This window comes from Phyllostomus discolor, chromosome 1 (assembly GCF_004126475.2).
Source record: "Phyllostomus discolor isolate MPI-MPIP mPhyDis1 chromosome 1, mPhyDis1.pri.v3, whole genome shotgun sequence".
Lineage (NCBI taxonomy): Eukaryota > Metazoa > Chordata > Mammalia > Chiroptera > Phyllostomidae > Phyllostomus > Phyllostomus discolor.
The window spans coordinates 154,352,412-154,363,428 of NC_040903.2; the positions used below are offsets into that span (position 1 = coordinate 154,352,412).

An 11,017-nucleotide genomic window follows, 5' to 3' on the forward strand; every position below is an offset into this window, starting at 1 on the left:
TAGTGTGGTGATGGCCAGAGGGAAGGGGGTCGGGGGTAGGTGGAGGTGGGCAAAGGGAGGATAAATGGGGACAGAAAGAGAGTTTGCTTTGGGCGATGGGCACACGATGCAGTGTACAGATGATGTTTTGTTGAGGTTTTGATGTATTGCCCAGGAAGAAGTTCTGTGGAACCATGGCCTCAGACGTGCACCCTCAGAGCACCAAGGTTCGGCTTGTCAGAGGGCACATGTTAAAAACAAGGCCGACAGAAGTTTCCAGCTCTCCTACGTTGGCATGCATTTGTTGTTACCTACCCACTGCCTGGGAGCATTTCCCTGGGAGGAATCAGGTCAACTGCATCACACATGCAGCTGTTCTGATGAGAAAAATTTTATGTGGACAACAAACTAAACAACAACACCATAAACAAAGAGGGAAGCATAGGCTCAGCCAAAAAAGCTGCTACAAGTAGCAAGCAGAGAACTATTTAAGCAGTGGCATCAAATACCAAAACTGTACTTGCAAATCTAATTTGGAACTTAGCCTTTTTTAAGTGCAGGAGGAAGTAAGGGAAAAAACCCCATATGAAATTTTTATAAAATCACACACCTGCCTTTTCATAATTCTTTTTTCCATTTTCTCCACAAGGAACAAATCAGACAAAGGAAAAGCCCAGGCTCTTTTCCTAAAGTCACCATATTTATTATGGACTTGTTAGAGAATCCCTGAACGGGGCTTGGATTTAAGGGGGCAGACTTCACTTTCCTTGGCCCCACTCATTTCGGACCAGTTACCCCGGGAATGCCTGGGACACAGGCATGAAAATCAAGAAGAGGCAAGGAGAAATATGGCTCACAACTTATACATGATACACAAGGGTATCAGTTTCTCCAAATACGCTTCTACCTGGGTCCTTCACTAGATTCTCAGCAGACTTCTCACCTGAAGCACCAGAGCTCAAGCAAGCTGTGAGACTTACAGGAAAGCAGTATTTTGATCCAGGTCGCACTGGGCCAGTCACTTCATAAAAGACAGTCACACCCACCAGCCCCAAGCAAGTCCTCAGGGGCCCACAGCTGTTTGCTTTGTTGAGTGGAAGGTTGGGTTTTCTCCCTCCCAAGTTTCCTCCTGGCTGCTGCTGCTGCTGAGCTCTCCACTGTTCCCTCTGGACTCAACACAGCTGCTCAGCACAAGCACGTGTGTGTGTGTAAGTGTGTGTAATTTATTGTTCCTCTGTCGCTGGCTTGTCCTCAGCCACTGGCTTCTCAACCTGTGACTCTGGAGGAATCAGATATTGGACCTCCTCTGTACTGATGGCTACTTTATCCGGCTGGAGCCACCTCTTGAAATGTTCCAAGGTGCTAGGAAAGAGCAAGAGAAAAGGGTGACTGCATCAGACCTCGATGATTAATTACTTAATGATTATCTCAGTTACTCAAACACTGCCTTCCCACCCACAACCAATTTCTTCCTACAACTGTTTTTCCCTGCTAATGGCAGGGGAACAGCGATACTCCTCTGACAGCTGTGCATCCTGGCAGCTCCCAGGCATAATATACCCCCTGGTGGGCATTTCAGCTATCAGCAGCATCAGGCCCCTTCAAAGGCGGAGGCTCTGAGGCTTGATGAGAGCAGCTGAAGAGCTTATGCCTCAGTCCCGACTTTTTTCCCCTCAAAACTGAAGAGGAGAGAAATTGTCAAGGGGAGGAAACATTCAAATAAATACCAAATTATTAGTGAGGCAGAAACCTGAGCATCTTGAAATCTCATATCCGAGGCAGTCTGAGACAATATGCTTAGCTGCCCTGGCTGCAGTTCTGTTTGTTTAGTTACCCTACAGCACCTCCCCAAGATGGAAACATCTGGGTGGCGATGCTCCCTAAGAAAAGAAGGGCCACTCTGCCAGAAGGCCTTTTTTCCGTTTGGATTTATGGGAAGGGGAGAAGTGTTCTCCTCCCACTTTCCGTAAGTACACAGGATCCTTACTGGGAAGCTATTAGACATTCATGGTAAGTTATAAATGACCAGAAATAATGTTAATTTCATTCTATGTTCCTCAATAGCACATAGTCTTAAGCCATATCCAGCAGATTTAAGACACCTGTCAGTGTATGGGGCGCTCAGGCTGTGGGGGATTTATGTTGTGCTCAGTGGAATTTCTCAGCCCATCACTCCCTTGCCAAAAGCAGACCATGGTGAGAGGGTCACCTAACTGGCCATCTCGTAGGGGAAAGAGCACACAATTCCCCTACAGAATGGCCTCTTTCTGAGACATAAGTTTTGAAGTTTGAAAACAAATACATATCTACTGTTTGCTGGTGCTTGCTCTGCACAACACTAGAAGTGTCCCCACAGATGCAGGTTTGGGGAGCAGGTGCCCACAGCTTGGAGAACAGGTGCCCACAGCTCGGGGACTCAGATGCTACACAGGCATTTAATCTTCATCTACCACACTTTTCATAGAATTATTTCAATGAGTTCTATACAGAAGGGAAAACCACATTATTTTAGGTATTAATAAACACACAGAAATGTTAATGAGCCTTGGTGCTGATCTGATTTCAGAGAAGAATTCCTAGCTGAGAATGAGGCAGAAGAAAGTTTTATCTTTTCATCTTAAGACTGGAAAAGAGGGAAATATTCAAAGGGAAAGAGAATATAATACCAAATTATTAGTGAGTCAAGAGTCTGTACATCTTTACGTGTTTCGTGTTTGGGACAGTTTAAAGCTCAATTGGGTTGAGCTTTCAAATACAGAAAAGAGCAAATTTTGTATTATTTTCTGAACCATGAGAGGGTAGCTGCCCTGACCTTAGATGCCCTACTGATTTCCAAAGAGCCTTGGAAAATGCTGATTAAGTATTTAAGATAATGTAAGTGAAAGTACATTGCAAATTACAAAAAGTAAAATATAACTGTGAAGTTTTATTTGCACATTGTCCATAATTTCAGCAGCAGTATCTTCGCCCGACACTATGGGACTCTCAAAATCAATGATGATATGTTGTAAACTTAGGTTAAGTCATATTCCCCGAAGACCTTTTGTTAAAATCCAGGTTTTTACTCCCCTCACTGTTCTTTATTTTGAATAATTTGTTACTGAACATTCAAATTCTGTTAGGAAGAATCATATTAATAATAGCTAACATTTTTATAGTACTTTCCATGTGCAGGCACTGTCCTAAGCACTTTACACATAGTAATTCATTAAACCCTCACAATAACCTTATGAGGTTTCTGCCGCTTTACAGAGGAGGAAATTGAGGCACATACAGTCTACTTACCCAAGAACATAGAATCAGTAAGTGGCAGAGCCATTTCCCAGTGCCAAACACTACCTTGCTTTGTGGCAGAAAGCCCTCTCTCCTTTCTGCACCTTGCCCACCTGCAGGTACTATGCAGGTCCTGCCCCCTTCCCTGGCGCAAACACCACAGCCTACAGGGAGATCAACAGTCCCTCACCTCCCACAGCATGTTCTGTCACTTCTACTCATCTGGCTCTTCTCTTATGCTGCCTCCTATTGTTAGTCTTCATGTATATTTGTCATCTCTCCCCAGCTAGTTCCAAGGACAAAACAAGAGGGTATTAATCTTCCTTACATGTCCTCTCTACCCCAGTCCCATGACACCAAGCACAGTGCCTTCAGTTAGTAGATGCTTAAGAAATTCATTCATTTAGTCTACACAAATGTGAGTGGCTACAATATGACAGAAACTCTGTGTGGCAAGGGAGATTCAGAGCAAAAAGACAGTTCTAGTTGCTGATTGAATACTATTGTACTTTCTCAAGTGTATTATGTATTTGTACTTAAAAATATGTGGCCCTTGCCCTGGCTGGCGTGGCTCAGTGTATTAAACACTGGCCTGTAAACCAAAGGGTAACTGGTTCGATTCCTAGTCAGTGCACATGACTGGGTTATAATAAATAAAATCTTAAAAAAAAAAATCTGGCCCTGGCCTAGGTACCTCAGTAGGTTAGAGAGTCTTGATATACCAAGGTTGCGGGTTCAATCCCTGGTCAGGGCACATACAAGAATCAAACAATGAATCCATAAATAAGTAGAACAACAAATTGATGTTTCTCTCTCCCTCTCTATCTAAAATAAATAGTTTTAAAAATGAAGACAATGGTTTATTCTCAACTATATCTAATCTGCAATCAAGATGTTGATGGAGTATTTGCTTTTTGGCAAAATTCCCTTTCTCAAAAATCTGCTGCTGTACTAAGAACAAATAGAGCAAATTGACAGAGGATAAGTTGAGCTCAGAAAAGCTGATGTTGATACCAACTAATACCAGACTCAGACGTCACTCTCCCTGAATTCCATTGAGAAAAAATGCCCACAGTAAAACAGACTGTTCCCTGGGACTGGACTGGGAATGAATTACCTCTCATCAGAGTCAAGCCCATCCACAAAGAACTCTGATGCTAACTTTTCCTGGAGGAACCGATCCCAGCATTCCTTCTTGGCTTGGGCCAGGGTTCGAAGCATGTCCTTAGAAGTCACTTCCTGGTTCGAACCTTTGATTCTTCTCAGTTTCTTCTCTAATGAAGGAAGAAATGGAGCTTAATAAGGAAACTGAATATGAAATGAAACTAAATTTAAAATGCGAATGCCAACTTAAAAATTCTCTTACTGAATACATCCATACTCCCTGCAAAAGAGCTCATTCTTTAAGGATGACAGATAAAGGAAAATGTACATTTTTCTTTTTCCAGCACAATGTCTTCACTCTGCATTGTATCAAATAAAAGTTTAACCCCAGAAAAGAGAAATGCCATATGTTCTCATAAATAAATTGATGGTATGTTTTCTTTGAAATCACAGAAGCCCAGCAGGTATCTCTCTAAGGAATGCTTGTTTTCCCTGGCTTGACATGTGTATACTATCATCTTTCTTCAACTCCTTGAAAATAGTCTCTCTGAGGAGTAAGTGGTTTTTCTTTTCGCTACAATGACATGAAGTGGTTTCAAAACCTCATGAGAATTAGAGAAAATGATGAGAGATCCAATGGTTCATTAGACACTAAAATTGACTTGAAAAGAACACAATAATAAGAGACTTTTAAGATTTCTATGTGTGATTAAGTTCCTGGTTAAAGAGAGGGAATCCCCTTTTTAAAGTTGCTCAACTTGTGGGAGCCTCATAAAAACAAACATCTTGTAATCCCTTTGAGCGTGATCCATATGGCTTCCTGATGATAGATGTTTAATTACTCTTATTTGCATTTTAAGTATAGTTGTTGAACAGATGCACCCTTTTGAAGAATACAAGGAAGGGTATCACCATGTACCTTCTGCCTTCACCTGTAATAGATGGGTAAATGAGAGCTTTGTGGGCGGTGGGTGAGTAGACATCAAGCCTAGAACCAATAGAAACTCTGAGTTGCAATTCTGTTGTCATTTCTAAACAAGCCACATCTGCTAGTGGCCACCGATCAAAACAAGAAATACCTTTTGCAGCTGAAGTTACCACCAAGAGTTCACCCACATAAAACACCTGCAGTTGATAAATGTTAAATATTTGAGGAATTTTTTTCTGCTTGAGAATACGAAAAGGATTATGCCTCTCTCATGTTAAACTGGCTAAGTTTTTAGTTGTTATCTTAGTGAATTCTGTTTGATATAGTTTATTTGGAAATAAAAACAATCTTTATAATGTCTGGCCTTGGCTGTCAAGGTGGAGGGCACTCTTTTGCATTGGAAAAACTCTTCCCCTCACTGAGTATGCTCAGTGATCTCAGCTGGGCAGGCAGAGACTGGCACCATTACCTACTCCAGACCTGCCTGCAGCTGTCTCTCAGACTCTGCCATAGGAGCCAGGAATGGTTCTCACTTTCCTCAGAGAAGGATATTTTAACTATCTTCTTAACTGACTTTAGAAAATATCAGGGGAGTTTTGACTTTCCAAACCAATCAAAATCATCACCAAATCCACGGAAGTTTCTCTTTTTTTGGTAATAAAATATGGATATTTAGCCCTGGCTGGTGTAGCTCAGTGGATTGAGCACAGGCTGCAAACCAAAGTGTCGCAGGTTCGATTCCCAGTCAGGGTACATGCCTGGGTTGCAGGCCATGACCCCCAGCAACGGCACATTGATGTTTCTCTCTCTCTCTTTCTCTCTCTCTCCCTTCCTTCCCTCTCTAAAAATAAATAAATAAAATCTTTAAAAAATATATAGATATTTTATTCTAGCTCTGGGAAATAAAAAAGGGGGGAGGTACTATTTATATACATATATACATACATACATACATACATGTGGTTTTTTTCAGATTTTAGTCTCATAAGTGTTCACATATTTAATCTATTTTTTGTTTTTTAATAAATACCCTTCAAAGCCATCAAATGCATTCTAACACTACTACTTCTTGCCTCATCACCAATCCTTTAATATTCTTTGCATTGTATTTGCTGTGTGAGTTTAATCACTTATGTGATTGGTCAAACTATACATTAGAAGATGTAAAGGGTAAGCTTGCATTAAGTTATACTCTACGTCAAAGTTACCAATTGCATGATTTTTTCACTATTTGGGAATTCACACATCGTGTGTTCTCTACGTAGACTGTTTCAGCTTCTAGTGCTGTACACATCTACACCTTCGGGATGGGACTGCCCATGATCCATGAGCTGGGGTTCGGGCATAAACTGTGTAGCCCCTGAGGTGGATTCCGATTTGGTCTGCACTTCAGAGCTGAGTTTTGTTGGCAAAACCACTGACTGTTTCAGGTCGTGAGTTTTTTTTTTGCAGCTATTTCTATTTCAGCAGAGTGTCGTAGCTTAGTTATTTCTTTAGGTTCAGGAAGTACTTTTTTTCTGTTGTTTTTTGTCCATCATAATTTAACTGCTTCATAAACTTGCTGGCTTGTAGCATATGCCTTCTTCCAGTTACCTTTGCAATTTTATTATGCATTGAATTGGATAACAAGTAGTTGCTCCGAAAGTGGCCAGTCCCAGTGGAGAACCAATTTTCTTAAATCTAGAACCTTTTCGTGCTGAAACCAAGCCTACCAATCCTGAAACTGTAATCACTCTAATTTTTGGAAGAAAATTTCATGGTGGGTTCTTCAGATAAACATATGCACCAGCCAGCCAATATAACGACCAGGTGTAGTGTGGATGGAGACAAAGCCCATTTCTAAGTTACCAGGCTGCTCTTCAACATAATTTAGCCTGGAAGGGGGGTGCAGTATATCAGGGGAGCTGCTCTAGTTTCACTAGCTTTTTGGATTCCTCTTTTGTGGCTGTACACACACTAAGAGGCACAAACATCAGACCTGTGGGCACAGTTGCCAGCTTTCCCATCCTAACGGCTCCCATGTCTCTGACCCATGAAAGTTTCCTATAACTCCTGGGTGCAGAGTACCAGCACACCAAAGGACCTGATTCTTCAGCTTTCTCAGAATGTTGCTTCTTCTTCTTATCATCATCAAACAGATGTTCTGACTATCACAAAGCAGAATTGTCAACCTGCTCGGCCATGGCTACAAATATTACTATAGTATCTTTGGTGGCTTCCCGACAAATCTCACATTACACCCTCATCTATCTCATTATCCACCATTCCCCATATGTGTTTCTCATATCTTTTTCCTCCAAATACACCATTGACAGAATTCCTTTTGTTTTTCCAAGATATTTCTTAGCAATCATATAAATGCTATTCTGATACTTCCCTCCTCAAAAGCTTCTTCTTCCTGAATTGCCTTTCCTTCCTCAAATAATTATTCCCAAGTTTGGTTTTGTAAAACATAGATGGGTCTCATGAGTGTTTAATAATAAACGTACCACAATTTTAAAGCACAGCAATCGCTGCCTTTGACTGCTATTTCTCTTTCCCCTGGTAAGGGACGATCTCAATCTCTCTCCTGTGTTTTCCTGTGTTAGTTTCTCACACTTAAGGCTACAGGACAGGAGAGTGAAAATGTGTTCAGGAAATAATAAAACATAAAATGACTAACAAGATGCAAAATACATTTTATGTCAACATGCTCCCATTCCAGCCATCAATCTATTTAATATAAGTTTTTCAAACTATAGCACCAGAAACCTACATGTAGCTCTGGGGCCATGACCTTTTCTTTCAGGATGGCAAAAGGTTTGGTACTTTAGAGTTATTTGAGTATATGAGCCACCAATAGTAAGCAGAGGGTCTACAGAATGCCAAGAAATAAAGCAGAATTTATATAAAAGAGAGACGAGAAATGATAAAGACTGTGTTAAGGGATGTACAAGGAAAAGGGGGTCCTTCCCACAATCAACCTGAAACACCCCCTAGACTTATACCTGACAGATACATGTGGTGAGGACAATAAAACATTTTTTTTAAAGATTTTATTTATTTATTTTTAGACAGAGGGGATGGGACAGAGAGAGAGGGAAAGAAACATCAGTATGTGGTTGCTTCTTCTGTGCCCCCTACTGGGGGCACATGCCTGCAAGCATGTGCCAGAGACTGGGTCTCCAACCGGCGACCCTTTGGTTTGCAGGCCAGCGCTCAATCCCCTGAGCCACACTAGCCAGGACAAAACAAACAAAAAAAACCCCACTTTTTTTTTAAAGAACAGAAAGTCAGGTTTGATGTAAAAGAATTTCAACAAGCATCCTTAAAGTCATCAGTTTATGACTGGAAAAAAACAAAGCCATCTAACTTACCTAGAGATGCTAAATATACTTCTGAATCCTGCAAGGGAGCCCAGGGCTTTGTGGCTGGCTGAGTAGAAAAGGCTGGGGCCTCCCTCTGGCCTGTGCCTGCAGGGTAAGAATCCATAAAGGAGTCTGAGAAGGCATTTTTGGCATCATCCTCTTGGTCAGGATTTGGCAGGCAGGAACAGATTTCAGCCCAAAGATCTGGGCCAGATTTTGTGGCTGTAGAGTCAATGCTCTCAAACATTTTCATTTGGGATTTGAGCTGAAAAACAGAAGCTCAAGTGAGCAAGGACAGGCTTTAAGGATACAGTCTGAGTATGTAGTATTCAGATATGTTTACCCATTGAAGGTGATATGCTTTTAAGAAGTTTCTCTTAACAAAATTTAAAATGTCTTCTATCAGGTTTCTGTGTTACAGATAAAAAGATGACAAAAAGGTAATTGGGTTCCTCTTGTGGCTCTGCATTCGAGTTGTTTTCATAAGGAAGTTTGTCTTTAAAATGGAATTTCTATACGCCAGATACAAAAGGACAAATATTGAATGATTCCACTCATGTGAGGTGACTAGTGCAGTCAAACTCATAGAGACAGAAAATTGGACAGTGGTTGCCAGTGGCTGTGGGAACAGCTGAATGGGGGTGGGGGGTGGTTATTGTTTAATGGCTACAGAGTTTCAGTTTTCGAAGTTCTAGGGATGGACTGCAGTGATGGTTGCACGACAATGTGAATGCCACTGAATTATACATCTAAAAATGGTTTAAAATGGTAAATTTTATGTTTGTATGTTTTAAAACACACATACATATGTGTACCTTTCTATGACATTTCCAGTGAAGACAATCATCCTGCACTTTTCTCCAAAAACCTCCCAAATGCAACCACTCTGTTCTCAGCCAATTAAGTTCTGTTTTCAACAGGGCACAGACTAAAGGTCTTGTCCAGTTCCATATACATAAGGATAATAAAAATGCTGCTTGGTGAAAAGTGTCTCTCAAAGAGCACTGTCATATGCAAAGGCCCCTGTGCTCATTACATGTAGAAGCTGGCCTGTGTGCCCGTGTTCTTATTTTAATAGTCAGAGACACTGAAAGACAGACATTTTCATCACTTTGCAGGTGAAGAATCTGTAGGATCTGAGGATCAGAAGGGTAACTTGTCAATGGTAGGTATATTATTGCTATGTTGTGAATCCTTGATTGGAATCCTTGATTTGGAGACCTGTGCCACTCCAAAATCCATGTTTTTACCCAATACCGTTCTTCCTGATTGGGAATATACTGAAAGTAGCCCCCCAAAAGGTATATAGTAAGGGCTACGCACAGCGCCTGGGAGCTTTCTTAACTATCTAGTCTTACGGGATGGGTTGACACCTTCTCTTGGGGGTGGGCCCTTGAGATTAGGAAGGCTGCCTGCAGAAAGGCTTATATAATTCCAGGAAAGCCCAAACCAGCACAAGGGCCCGGAAGTAAAACGGACAGATATGTCACGGCGTCCCTGAAAGAATTAATGCCAGGGACCATAAAGAACCCCACCCCATCCCAAAATCGTTTTAAACGCACCCAAACCAAAAATTTGCTCACACCGGAGCCCCGGTACCCACTACCCCCAGGAAGTCTACATCGCAGGGAACTCCGGTGTCCAGAACCGGAGCCTCAATCACCTGGTCTCAAGGACTGGCTGGGCAGGATAAATCAGAGTCCGAGGTCTTTCTGTGGTATTCCAGGATGGGTCCCGAGCCGAGGATACAAGACGCTGGGGCTCCAGCCCCTTCTTAACTACCGCAACAGCCCGAGAAGCTGCCCGCTAACCCTCAGCTCAGCTCTTCCAGCCGGGTAGAAATAGGTGGGTGGAGCTTCCGAGTGTCGGATCCTGGAAGTCCTCCAACCACCAGCAGAGCTGGCGATGTGCTGTGCCTCCATAGGTCCGGTGGATGAGGAAGTGAGGAGCTGAGTGCAAAGAATGGGTGGGCGGGCCTGTTGTTGCCGGGAAACGGTGGAGCCTAGCGCCCTGGGCCTCCTCTTTCCCCTGGAGCTAGGTTGATTGAACTTACATATTTTTTAATTGTATATACTGACTTTTAGAGAGAGAGAAATATAGACTTGTCATCCACTTATTTATGCATTCACTGGTTGCTTCTTGTAAGTGCCCTGACTGGAGACCCAGTCCTCACCCTTGGCATTTTAGTAGGCTGCTCTAATCAACTGAGCTACTGTGCCAGGGCCCATTTCGCTTATTTCTAGTGATTTCAGACGCGGTAACAGTGCCGTCCAGAGATTTCCTGCTCAGACAAGGAGATCCAGTTTTCAAGGCTTCTTTCTGACTTGGCTTGCTCCCTTGAGCAAGTTCACCTCCTCAACAATTCTCCAGGCCAGTGTTTGTCTCT

The 11,017-nt window shown here is 42.3% G+C and overlaps 1 protein-coding gene and 1 pseudogene across 2 annotated transcripts; both read right to left on the bottom strand.

Annotated features, from left to right (window-relative positions):
• Positions 1 to 658: 658 nt before the first annotated feature.
• CCDC32 (coiled-coil domain containing 32) lies at positions 659 to 10,544 on the bottom strand. 2 transcript variants are annotated; one of them, XM_028508126.2, is made up of 4 exons: positions 10,295 to 10,544; positions 8,641 to 8,896; positions 4,370 to 4,526; positions 659 to 1,341 (listed from the first exon to the last, which is right to left on the bottom strand). In XM_028508126.2, the coding sequence occupies exons 2-4, from the start codon at positions 8,882 to 8,884 to the stop codon at positions 1,203 to 1,205; spliced, it is 540 nt and encodes a 179-aa protein (XP_028363927.1). In that variant the 5' UTR covers positions 8,885 to 8,896; positions 10,295 to 10,544; the 3' UTR covers positions 659 to 1,202. The 2 variants fall into 2 exon arrangements, with proteins under 2 accessions (XP_028363927.1, XP_035887622.1); XM_036031729.1 differs by having other exon boundaries at positions 10,414 to 10,518.
• On the bottom strand, positions 6,256 to 8,362 carry LOC114493329 (annotated as a pseudogene).
• Positions 10,545 to 11,017: the final 473 nt, after the last annotated feature.

Coding starts and splice junctions, on each gene's coding strand:
- CCDC32 (XM_028508126.2), bottom strand. CDS start 8,884: ATGAAAATGTTTGAGAGCATTGACTCTACAGCCACAAAATCTGGCCCA. Junction 4,527..8,640: donor AGTATATTTAGCATCTCTAG/GTAAGTTAGATG, acceptor TTCCTTCATTAG/AGAAGAAACTGAGAAGAATC. Junction 1,342..4,369: donor GGGCTTGACTCTGATGAGAG/GTAATTCATTCC, acceptor GCTCTTTCCTAG/CACCTTGGAACATTTCAAGA.